The following is a 12,563-nucleotide window of genomic DNA, read 5'->3' as shown; positions in this document are numbered from 1 at the left end:
TTTGAGTGATATCTGACTGATATCTATGTGTGTATCTGACTCATATCTATGGGTGTATCTTATTTATATCCTTGGGTGTATCTTGCTGATATCTATGGGTGTATTTTTCTGAACTGATATACTATAATATATATTCAACAGTTTCACTGTTCTAATATTTGATTGTCCATGGGTGTATATTGCCTGACCTTGTAATGTTGCTTGCCCTTGTATATTAATGCATGTTTGAGTGATATCTGACTGATATCTATGGGTGTATCTGATTCATATCTATGGGTGTATCTTATTTATATCCTTGGGTATATCTTGCTGATATCTATGAGTGTATTTTTTATTTCAGAAAAAAATGGCAGCCAGAAACTAAGTTGGAAGAAATGTAAGTGTGCTTAGATAAAATAAATGTCAGCTAGGTAAATGTGTTTAAAAAGTAAATAACTCTGTATTACATTTCTCAATTAACATGGTTGATTAAACAGAATATTCTTTTTAACTGTAGGACGAGGTGGACTACTTTAGAGTGGAATATGTTTCCAGGATTCTATTCCATGACATGAATCTAGACAAAGCTGAAGCCATTAGGAAAAGTAATGCAATAAGACTGTCTAAGCCATCCTCGTTTTTATTGAGTCCATATTGTCAGATAGATTCTGAGGATATTGACACTGTTTAATGTAAATGTTATATAGTCCTGTAACAAATTGAACACATGCTGTAAAAATTTTTCAATTATAGTTCTGTTTATTGTAAAATTTCTTTCAATAATTAAAATCTCTCTGCTGTATTCAAAATGTATGAATTACAGGTACTATAATATGAAGGAAAAAATCAAACCAAATATACATCCATAACTTGCCATTTTTTACACCCAAAGAACGTTGAATATACACCAAAAAATCTATCCCCCTAATGCTTTATCCCTAAAACCCTAAACACGAAACACTTAAAACCTAAACCCTAACCCGTACCCCGTAAACTATAAAACCCTAAACCCTAATACCCAAAACCCTTAAACCATTGTAAAAAAAATAAACAGTATTTTATAACATAGAGATCCTTTGCGTGCTTCTCATCCCTGTCCAGAAGTGGTGATCCAAATAGACTGGAACCCATATATGACGGTCTTCATAGAGATCTGCAGAATAAACCCAAACACAGACTATAAATACACCCGAAGAAAATTAAATTTACACCTCTGCTACAGATTTTAAACAAACATTACCTGAAAGCCACTTGTTGTCCACAAGACCAAAATTCAGCAGAAATTCATTCCAATTCCTATCAAATGAGTCTTTACTATGAGAGTTCCAAACAACTTCGCTTATTTCTTGTTCAATTTCTGCATGTCCCTTGTACCCGTTTAATTTGCTTGAAATCTTCTTCATGATGTGCCAAATACACCAACGGTGAATTGTTGTTGGCATACAGGCCTCTAAAGCTCTTTTCATTGATGCGCATTGATCGGCGAAAAATCCTTTTGGAGCATTTCCTCCCATGCAACGAAGCCAACATTGAAATAACCATTTGAATTATTCAATTTCTTTATTTTTCATCAAAGAGCATCCAAGAAGTGTTGACTGACCGTGGTGATTCACCTCGACAAAAGAACCACAAACCAAATTATACCTGAAACAATTACCATAGTGCAGAATAGAAAATCATTACGTACACCCAACAAATGCTTTGTATACACCCAAAAAAACCCAATATACACCTCTGTGGCATATTCATAAAACACATTAATTTAGAATCATAAAAAGGGACAGTTTATTACCTGTTTGTATTGTATGTGGTGTCAAATGAAATAACATCTCCGAAATACTAGTTTCTGTAAAATTTTCCAGCATCTTCAAGGGTGGTAAAGGTCATTCCAACCTTTGGAACAAACTGGTCATCAACAACAGAGAGAGGCTACAGAATACACCATGTCAAAAACTAGAAATACACCCAATCATTGGTAATATAATACACTCGAACGGCACCAACTCAACCAAAATGACAATAAAAGCCATAAGCTGTAAATACACAGGCCGCAGAATACACCATGACGAAAACTAAAAATACACCCAATCATGTCTCATATAATACACCCGAACGACAACAACTCAGCTAAAATAACAGAAAAAGCCATAAACTGTAAATACACCCACACTCCAGAAAAAATACACCCAAACAAGTTTTGATCTACACCTGAGCGTCTGCTATAAATTCTAGATAATCAATCAAATACATTACATTCAATCCACAGATTTATGTTGACGCGTTAGTCTCACAGTCAATGTTCACGAATTATTCAGCTACACAATGCTATACAAATTACTGCAACAAAATTCAGAGTAAACGTATGTAAATCAAACCTCAGAAACTTCGTTAGATTCAAATTCATAATCCACTTCGCCCTAATTCAGCTGAGAATTTGAGGTTGAATCATCCATTATCTTCAAAACGAATCCAAACTTTGATTTCAGTAAACAAAAATCGATAGAAAACGAAACTAGAGTTAGAAAGAGAGAAGAATAAGAAGAAGAAGAACGAGAAAAAAAACGAAGAAGAAAACAAATCTAGAAATAAGGAGAGAAGAACGAGAAGAAGAAGAACGAGAAGAAGAACGAAGAAGGAAACAAATCTTTTAAATTTGGTAGTTACATATACGCGGGATCTTTATATAGCGCATGTATTGGACGTAGGGCATGCAGCGCGTTTTGTGGGTTTATTGCTTAATGAACTTGTAAAGCATACAAGCCATAGGGCTTGTATGTAAAGCTTTTCTGATATATATATATATATATATATATATATATATATATATATATATATATATATATATATATATATATATATATATATTTTAATTGATTTTACATTTTTCACATTGAGAAGACGATTTTGGTAATGGGTCGGGGCTAGAAAGCCCAAAATGAAGTCTACGGGATGGGCCTAAAGGAAGAACAGTCCAATGCTTTAAGAAGAGAAGTGCAACGACGTCGTTTAGATGTTTAGGTTAACCCCTCCTTAGAAAACCCTAGGGTTTCACATTCACTTTCGTCTGCTGCTGCCACTTGACTTGAACAGACCACAACTTCCGGCGCTGCACCCAAACTCCTTTCTCCTTCCTCTCTCGCAACCCATTCCATGGTGCATCTCCTAAATTTGATTTCTTTTTCAATTCACTATACATCACTCTGATTGGTTCCATTGGATTGTTGATTGCAGGCTCCAAAGAAGGATAAGGCTCCTCCACCATCTTCTAAACCCGCCAAATCTGGTGGTGGCAAGCAGAAGAAGAAGGTCCCCTTTTATTCTTTTGAATATTTAAAATAAATGTACTTTTCTTTTGGGCTCTAAATGAATTATTGGTTGACCTATTGGGTAATTTTGGGGATTTTAAAGTTTGGATTTTTTTGTTATTGTGAATGTGAATAACAGAAGTGGAGCAAGGGAAAGCAAAAGGAGAAGGTGAACAACCAGGTGCTGTTTGATCAGGGTACTTATGACAAGCTCCTCTCTGAAGCTCCCAAATTCAAGCTCATCACTCCTTCCATTCTCTCTGATCGTTTGAGGGTACCCCTCTTTCTCTTACTCTCCCAAGCATTAGTGTTCTTTCTTGATGTGTGTTTATAGCAGGATCTGAGATTTAGGTTGTGATTAGGATTGGAGTCACTGCTTTTTGAAGTGTCTTTGAATTTGTTTTTAATTCTATTGACATTCTAAGTTTGTAAGCTTAGGATAAATTCAACTCTTTATCCTGTTTGCATATATGTTCCTGCAGTCCTGCTCTGCTGCTGCATTATTTGGGGCTAATTCTAAAAGGCTTTGTGTGCCCTCTTTTGTGTTTATAGTTTTGTGCACATATATTTTTTTCTGTTATATTGTTTTTGTGGCTTGTGTTACTTGTTATGCTCTTGTTATATCTTATCCATTATCTACACTGTTGATTTTGTCTTCTATTTATGGTTGTCAATACTCCACTCTTTGTCTCTAACATCAGCCTTCATTTGTGAATTTTACAACTATTTTCTTCTTGGTTGATTGTTAATAAAGTTATCCCGTCATGTAGATATGATTTGCCAAACCACTAGTTTGTAAAGGTGATGAGGCCTCAGCATTTATTTGTTTTAGAAAAACCATATTGGTTTCTGGTTACATTTCCTTCACCTCTAAGCTTAAAGTTCGCAATTATATGTACAATTGAAGGCCCGTCTTTCTTGATGATCTCTTTCTGACAGTTACGATCATGACTTCATTATCCTTTTCTGTCGGAGGCGTTCTAAGTGTAGCTTTTGCAGCACACTTCCTGCTTGCACTTAGCACAATAAGATATATGATTCTCATGAAGCACTCTATGACTATGAGTAATGTGTTATTCTTCCCAAAAGAGTCATCATCTTCCTTTCTTTGTTACAGATTAATGGATCGCTTGCAAGGAGGGCTATAAGAGAGTTGATGGCTAGAGGGTCAATTAGACTGGTCTCCGCGCACGCAAGTCAGCAGATTTACACAAGAGCAACAAACACCTAGATATAGTTTTTGCAAGATTAATGAAATGTTTTTTTTCCCCTCCAGTTTTTGATGTACTTCTGGCTAGATTGTTTCAATACTAGACTATTGCTGAATCCTTGTGCTGAGATTATTTTGTGTAATTTATAATGTATTTGACTTCTATGTTTCATCATTTTTGGTATTTTAATGATCTTATTTTGACTCTTTTTTTAGTTGTATTTCTAATGTGGTGATTATATATTTAAGCTGAATCCTAATTTACAATTAACTTCTATTGGTTCAGCGCTGCAGATTTCTCAGTCTTTTCTGTAAATTAATTATGCAACAAGTACTCTAAAAATCAGATATCAAATTAGTTACTCATGTCTGACACATTGAAATACAAAATATATATTGATATTATGTTAAAAAAGCACATGTATTTATATATAAATGGATATGGTTAATTGTGTATACGTAGTATTTTTTTTTAATCATATTTTGGCCATGATGACAGTGACGTCTATGCTACACAAATTTAGACATTTAAATATGGATTCTGCTCCCTATAGTATTTTATGGAAAAAATGTTTCATTTTATTTTTTAAAAATTAAATTTTTAAGACAATTTTGATTATGTCAATGTCGTTACCAATTGTTTTCATGGCATTTTTATACTAAATCTTTTAGCCAGTGATTGCTCTAAATATATTTCCTGTGAGCTGAAATAGAAGTTGTGTGCTATAAACCTTGTGTAATGTAAGTCTGAAGATTGAATAATAATAATTCTAGGGGGGACACCTACACCTACACACGCTTTACACTCCATTGTGGTGGTTGTCCTCTTCATCTTCTGAATCTCCTCATAATCTGCCAAACCAGATGGGTCTAAACACAACTTGCAAATATTGTAGTATGCTAATAAAATATTATGTTTTCTAACACGCATGCATAAAATCAATAAATATTTTATCCCACTTTAAATGAGTTAATAATAGACACTATTATAAACTATCCACTTGATGGTTAGTATCTTCACCTGCATGCATTTTAGATAAACATCAAAAAATTATTAATTGATGAGGGATGAGTTGTGAAGCTTGGCTTGTAGGAAGCATTTACCAAACAATGCTGTGGTAGCTTCAAGATTATAAGGTCAAAGTTTGTGAGTCTTTGTGATATTTAAAAAGAAAAATATTCTTCTTGTCTCCTCAACAATTTTGCTATATATAGATGTCAGATATTGTGTGTTTAGAACAACAACTTGTGCTATTGATCACATGAAAAAAATGGCAATTTTTGAAACAAACACAAAGATCTCTCTTCATCTTCGCAGCAACAGCCTGCCATCGGCGCAACACCCTTTTGGATCGCAATGTGAGGAGCATTGCCGGAGATTGAAGGACTCTGAGGTCACCTCTTGTTCTTCATCATCTTGGATAATCAAGAATCTTGATATCTTGCAAGATCTGCATGAGTGCATTAACAATCTGCTCCAATTACCAAACTCACAACAAGATTTGGAAGGAGAATGCATCCATGAACTATTAGATGGATCTCTAAGGCTCTTGGAAATATTTAGTATGGTTCAAGATTGGCTAGTGCAATCAAGGGAAAGCGTGTGTGAGCTCGAGTCAGTTATTCGCAGGCGAAGTAAAGCCAAAAATGGAATCTCAATTGAGGTTGGAAAATACATTGCATCAAGGAAACAGATCAAGAAGGCAATAATTCAGAAAGCCTTGACAAACATGAAAGGATTCAAGAAGGATATTATGGTTGCTTCTTCCTCAAGCAAAGACAACGCGACTTTAGCCATCTTAGAAGAAGCAGAATTAGTCACATTGAACTCATTGGAATCTTTGTTGTTGTTCATCAATGGTCCAAAGGAACAAGAAAGCCAGGGAAAGTGGAAAGTGATGCCCAAATTGTTGAAGTCTAATAGAGTTGAATCATGTGACACAAATGAATTTGAAAAGGTTGATGCAACTTTGAAGATTCTCATGAATCACAAGCCTCGCTCAATTGAGAATCTTCACAGCCACATGGAAAATTTAGTGATGTGCATTCAGGATCTAGAAGCAGGCGCGGAACGCCTTTCGAGGCAACTAATTAGAACTAGAGTTTCCCTTCTCAATATCTTCAGTTACTAGTCATGGAAAATAACTAATTGCTGATACTTGTACATAAATTGTAACTAAAGAAACAAAAATTGAAAATAATAGTTTTTTGATCATATGTCACTTCACCTTTCTTATCCTCCATATCTTACTTCTCCAATTTTACATTCTACTATTTGCTACAATTTTAAAAAATAAAAAAACAGAATTTTCCTTTTTTTCCCCCTTCATTGTTTACCAGAATTAGAATAAGTCTGCATAGGCTGAATAAGGGGGGAAAGAAAAGAAAAAAAAAAGAGAATAAATAGCTAGCCTCTTAAGAACGTGTATAATGCCAGGTTGCACATATGTTGCTATAAATTAATCAAAATTAATCAAATTTTTTATAATAGAATTGAAATACTAGTGTTAAAAGCTGGAAGCATGATATTCCAATTTGTACTACAAAGAATAAGAAATGAATATTCTTCCTACTAAAGGAAATGAAACACTTTAGACTTGTATTATATCATTATATGTTCAGAATAGTACAAATAACTAAAGTTCTTCTAGATTATCATTCCCCAAAAGGAAAAAAAGTGCCTTTCTTAATTGTTATTTTTACATTAACTTTAACAAATTCAAACATGAGTTTCATGGGGAAATAGCCGTCTCAGGTGAGTTGAAGTTTGACTAAGGAATGAAAATACAGCAAATCATTTTATAAATGACCTGTTTGAAACATGGAACTATGGAACTGTAAACTGAAAACAAAATATAAATGCTTCCAAGCAAACTGGAGTAAATAACAAAGCTTAACCCAAAGATATAAAAAATAAAAAAAGGACAAAATAAAAGTTTAGAGGAGACTTTATTACAAGATTTTGACTTGGTCTTTTTTTTCTTTGATTTCATCAGCGTGAGGTCCATGAAGATTATAACAAGACAACCATATAATACAATCTTACATTTAATGGGTAGTTCCTATCAAACAATGACTTGTTCTTATTATAATTCATACCTCAAATTTCAACCCCTTGTTTTACCTTCTGTATCAACTTCAATAGTGAGAATAAGAAGATTTAAGAAGTGGGGTGGTCTTATTCTTTGCTTGTTGGTTTGGATTTCTCGAAAAGTTCTCAGCTTTTAACATGTGGAAGTCTAAGCTCAACTTCTAGGTGTTTACTCAGTTTTCTTAGTCATCCCTTGCATTTTCTCAACAGGTTCAATTCAATTTCCCTCTGGAATTTCTTGAATTTCTCTGTGTGATTGATTTTCCCTTATGTTTTGCTCTCAATTTCCCATTAGTTTCTTATAAAGTTAATTCCTTTATCATGTGTTTCCCAGTTACAGTTTACTAATTGTGTAACTGATTATTCTTTTCTTTTCTTTTTTCCTTCAAAAAATCCAGTTTTTCATGAATATGATTATGGAAAAGAGAAGCTTTTCTGAGTTCATGTCAGAGCTAGTAGCTCTGGTTGATGAGGTTGCTTCATTTGCTATGAATCCTGAAGTTGAGATAGATGCTTTTACCGAGTTTGCCATGTTGGTTGAGAAATTGGCACCAATTTTCAGTGATTTGAGTGACAAAATCACAGTTATAGAAAACAAGCCATCCATCAGAAAATCTTTGGAATCGATTGAAACTTCGCTTAGCCGTGCTAAAGCTTTGAAAAAAAGTTCTAGCTTGAAAGACCCTAGCAAACATATTGAGGACACAACACATGATATTGGTCGATCACTAGGCCTATTGCTCCTTGAATTGTCCACAGATTTTAGAGAAAAGGTTGGTACATTGCAAAAACAGTTTATGAATGCAAGATTTGGTGGGAACATGAGCCTATCTTCAAGTCCAGTATCATTAGAGTTTGCAAATGATGTGTATGGTGGAGGGGAAATAGAAGAGGAAATAGTCAATGTTACTATAGAAGATGTTGTATTGCAACTTAAGAATGGTAATGATGAAGAATTTGCAGTTGCTCTTTGGAGACTAAAGGAGTTCATCAGGGATGAGAAGCTGGAAAGTTGTTTGGTTAATGAGGAAGCTGTTGTTGCTGTTCTGTTAAATAGACTGCGTTCGTGTAAGGCAGACAATAGACTTAACATCATTCAATTGTTACGAAATATGGCTTCGGGAAATGATGACACAAAGGTAGAATTCTGAAAATAAGGCAACATTTCTTGTGAAATTGACTGTATTTGTTGTTGTTAATTACTTAGTTATCTTATGTAATAGTACTGTGCAGGAGAAGATGGCAGAAACCGAGTTTTTATCAGCAGTGGTGAAGTCTCTAACAAGAGATGCAGAAGAGAGGAGGGAAGCAGTGGGACTGCTGCTAGAACTCTCTGATCTTCCTGCAGTTCGACGGCAAATTGGAAGAATTCAGGGGTGCATTGTAATGTTAGTCTCTATCCTTAATGGAAGCGACCCCATTGCTTCGCAAGGTGCAGCCAAGTTGTTGGATATGTTGTCCAGTAATACTCAAAATGCACTTCACATGGCTGAGGCTGGTTACTTTAAGCCTCTAGTGCAGTATTTGAAGAAAGGTGATTTAGAACTTCCCATAACTGAATTTTATACATCTGTTTTAATCAGTACACAACTCTTTGTTATATATATAATTATTTAAAAATCATGTTATTGCAGGCTCTGACATGAACAAGATCCTTATGGCAACAGCACTTTCTAGGTTGGTGCTAACAGATCACAGCAAACTTTCCCTCGGCGAAGATGGGGCAATCGAGCCCCTTGTCAACATGTTTCACACTGGCAAACTTGAGTCCAAGTTGTCTGCTCTAAATGCCCTGCAAAATCTTTCCAGTGTGACAGAAAATGTGCAACTTCTAATCAGGTCTGGGATTGCAGGATCATTACTGCAGCTTCTTTTTTCAGTAACATCTGTGCTAATGACTCTTAGGGAGCCAGCATCTGCTATTCTTGCAAGAATTGCTCAGTCGGAATCTATTATTGTTAATCAGGATGTTGCTCAGCAGATGCTCTCACTCTTGAACCTTTCCAGCCCAATAATTCAAGGCCATCTCTTGGAAGCTCTAAGTAGCATCGCTGCGCATCCTCGCGCATCTAAAGTGAGAAGAAAAATGAAAGAAAAAGGAGCACTTCAGCTAATTTTGCCTTTTCTGAAGGAAACTAACACTACAACAAGAAGCAAGGCCCTTAATTTGCTCTATACTCTTTCCAAAGATCTTACAGATGAGTTGAGTGAACATCTTGATGAAGCTCATCTTATTCACATTGTTAATATTGTCTCATCATCATCATCAGATAGTGAAAAGGCTGCAGCTCTTGGCATACTGAGTAATCTTCCAGTTAGTGATAAAAAGGTGACTGATATTCTGAAGAAAGCAAATTTGTTGTCTATTTTAATATCCAATATGGCTTCGAGCACTGGAAGTAACTCGCCTGTGACAAGAACCTTAGCTGAAATTGTTGCTTGTGTTATAGTTAGGTTCACAAATCCTTCTGACAAGAAACTGCAGCTCTATTCAGCTGAACAAGGGGTGATTCCTTTGCTTGTGAAACTTCTCTCAAGTGGTTCATCAATTGCAAAATTCAGAGCTGCGACCGCTTTGGCTCAGCTATCACAAAATTCTCTGTCCCTCAGGAGGAGTAGGAAGTCAAAGTGGTTTTGTGTAAATCCATCAGTAGAAGCATATTGTGAAGTGCATGATGGTTATTGCTATGTGAACTCCACATTTTGTCTGGTCAAGGCTGGTGCTGTTCCGGCACTTATCAAAATACTTGAAGATAAGGAGTGGGAAGCAGTTGAGGCTGCTTTGATTGCCCTTTCAACTCTTTTGCAAGACGAAATCTGTGAAGGCGGCATCAATTGGATAGCCAAGAATTCAGGTGTGCAAGCTATTATCAAAATTTTAGAAGCAGGTGATGTGAAGGTTCAAGAAAAAGCACTATGGATGTTGGACAGAATATTCAGGATTGAAGAGCACAGAGTAAAATATGGAGAATCAGCTCAGGTTTTTCTTATTGATTTGGCGCAGACGTGTGATTCTCGATTGAAGTCAACTGTTGCAAAAGTTTTGGCAGAGTTGGAGCTCCTGCAAGTTCAATCAAGTTATTTCTGAAAAGTGAGATTATGGGGAGTGGTTTTGTTTTTGCTTTCTATTCATTTAAATTTTTTTGTTGTACATTTTATACTTAATCTTGTTTTGATATGAATCTCACAGTTCCATAGTGTTGTATATGTAATTATATAAGAAAGGGAAATAATAAAGCTTTTATCTGCTATTATCAAGGTTGGTTATCACTCTCTTAAACTATTCTCTTATACAAACTTTGTAAGGAATATAGTCCTAACTCATCTTATAGAACTGGTGCAATGTAAAGTTAGTTTGCATGCTTCACAATTTGCATCCTCAGTTAGATAAGTAATTTGTTGTTTCCAAAGTTTCTTATAAATTATAATTCTAAATACAACAAGCTTAATCTACTTGCAAGATAGAACTGGTCAAGGAAAATGATTGCCATTTTTTCCTGTTTCTTTTCTGCAACTTGCAACTTTCATATGCTGCCCTTTGATTGATAAATGATGTTTACATGAATTGAATAATGTCTACATGAATCAAAGATGATGCAAGAAAACATATTTTAATTGTTCTCGTGAATATCAGATAACACTACAAACAACAAGTTACTGATATAGTTTACTGGTTAAGTTGATTTTTTTTTTCTAATCTATCAACTGAGTTAGTAGTAATTTAGTTTTGATAAGAGACTTTAATTTTTTATCATGTCATCATTTTCCTCAATTAAACTATGCAACAGTAGTACAAAATTAAGTAATTAACTATTAATTACTATGTGCATGACTCATTGACACTCATAAAATATAGTACTTAGGTGGGTTCTTATCTTGTATGCATATTTAAGCACTTCACTAGTTGAATAAGGTGATCCACCATGCACTTCACCAGCCACAGACATCAGAAGATGGAAAAAAAGATTCCCTTACTCTCAGCTTGTGTCGGCATGCAGATTCCGACACTGACTAGAATTATACAAGAATAGCTCCTCATCCTCCAGACAGATGATCCAATTGTTATGGCAAATCAATCGAATCCTCTCTTGAAGTGTGCAATTTGTTCTTTTATAAATGCATATTGTCAAAGATGGGGGGAACATTGTAAATGTATCACATCTTTGGAAGATGCTACAATGTGATTCCAAATCCAAAGTCAATGTTTTTGATGCATGAGTTGGTAAGTTTGGTTAGTGGGAAGCATAGTATAGACAATGCCATGGCAGCACCAAGATCCAAAAATCATGACAGACTTTGCATGCCAACTTTGTGACATTTCCAAAGAGAAAATATTCTTCTTGTCTCCCTTGATTCTTCTGATATACATGAAGTATGAGCATGCCAAATTGTCAGCCTCTACAACTTGAGAGTTCAGAACTTGCAAGAGAAGAGATTGCAGCCATTATAACAAATACTAGAGCTCGCAGCATCTTCGGTCCAACAGCTTGCCTTCTTTGTCAAGCCACCCCTTACTTGTCATCAACTCATCATCTTCAATAAGACAAAAGCTCACAATGGATTGCAGGATTTACACGAATGCACCAGTAAGTTACTTTAATTACCAATCATCAACAATTCTTAGCATGAGAATATGAAGTACACAGATTTATTAGAGTGCCTGCTGTGAAAGAAATGTGCTAAAGTTGGATTCACTGTTGAAGGTGGAAAATACTTGTCATCAAGGATAAGAAGGCAATTCGAAAGGCACAAGGAAGTTTGAAGGGAATCAACAATGAGAGCATTGTTACTTCTTCAAATAGAAGCAGTGAGAGACTGAATGCTTAGAATATTAAAAGAAACAGGAAGAAGTCACAGTGAGCTCACTAGAATCTTGGTTCTTGCTTATTACCGGCCAAAAGGCGCAACCAAAGTCAAGAAGGTGCTTGATGATCTCCAAGTTGATGCAGCCTAACAGAGTGTAATGTGACTTTGAAAG

At 35.3% G+C, this 12,563-nt stretch overlaps 3 protein-coding genes across 3 annotated transcripts; all 3 read left to right on the top strand.

The window, feature by feature from the left end:
* Positions 1–2,873: 2,873 nt before the first annotated feature.
* On the top strand, positions 2,874–4,701 carry LOC112788999 (small ribosomal subunit protein eS25y). The gene is made up of 4 exons (XM_025830697.3): positions 2,874–3,132; positions 3,211–3,285; positions 3,424–3,558; positions 4,402–4,701. The coding sequence occupies exons 1-4, from the start codon at positions 3,130–3,132 to the stop codon at positions 4,513–4,515; spliced, it is 327 nt and encodes a 108-aa protein (XP_025686482.1). The 5' UTR covers positions 2,874–3,129; the 3' UTR covers positions 4,516–4,701.
* A 1,064-nt stretch (positions 4,702–5,765) lies between these two features.
* LOC112771870 (uncharacterized) lies at positions 5,766–6,626 on the top strand. The gene has a single exon (XM_025816699.1). The coding sequence runs from the start codon at positions 5,766–5,768 to the stop codon at positions 6,624–6,626; it is 861 nt and encodes a 286-aa protein (XP_025672484.1).
* A 753-nt stretch (positions 6,627–7,379) lies between these two features.
* LOC112788998 (U-box domain-containing protein 44) lies at positions 7,380–10,843 on the top strand. The gene is made up of 4 exons (XM_025830695.3): positions 7,380–7,795; positions 7,984–8,724; positions 8,819–9,119; positions 9,220–10,843. Exons 2-4 carry the CDS (start codon positions 7,990–7,992, stop codon positions 10,671–10,673), a joined length of 2,490 nt encoding a protein of 829 aa, XP_025686480.1. The 5' UTR covers positions 7,380–7,795; positions 7,984–7,989; the 3' UTR covers positions 10,674–10,843.
* Positions 10,844–12,563: the final 1,720 nt, after the last annotated feature.

This window comes from Arachis hypogaea, chromosome 3 (assembly GCF_003086295.3).
Source record: "Arachis hypogaea cultivar Tifrunner chromosome 3, arahy.Tifrunner.gnm2.J5K5, whole genome shotgun sequence".
NCBI classification, from domain to species: Eukaryota; Viridiplantae; Streptophyta; class Magnoliopsida; order Fabales; family Fabaceae; genus Arachis; species Arachis hypogaea.
Note: the sequence above shows the minus strand (reverse complement) of the source record. Positions and strands in the feature narration are given on the sequence as shown.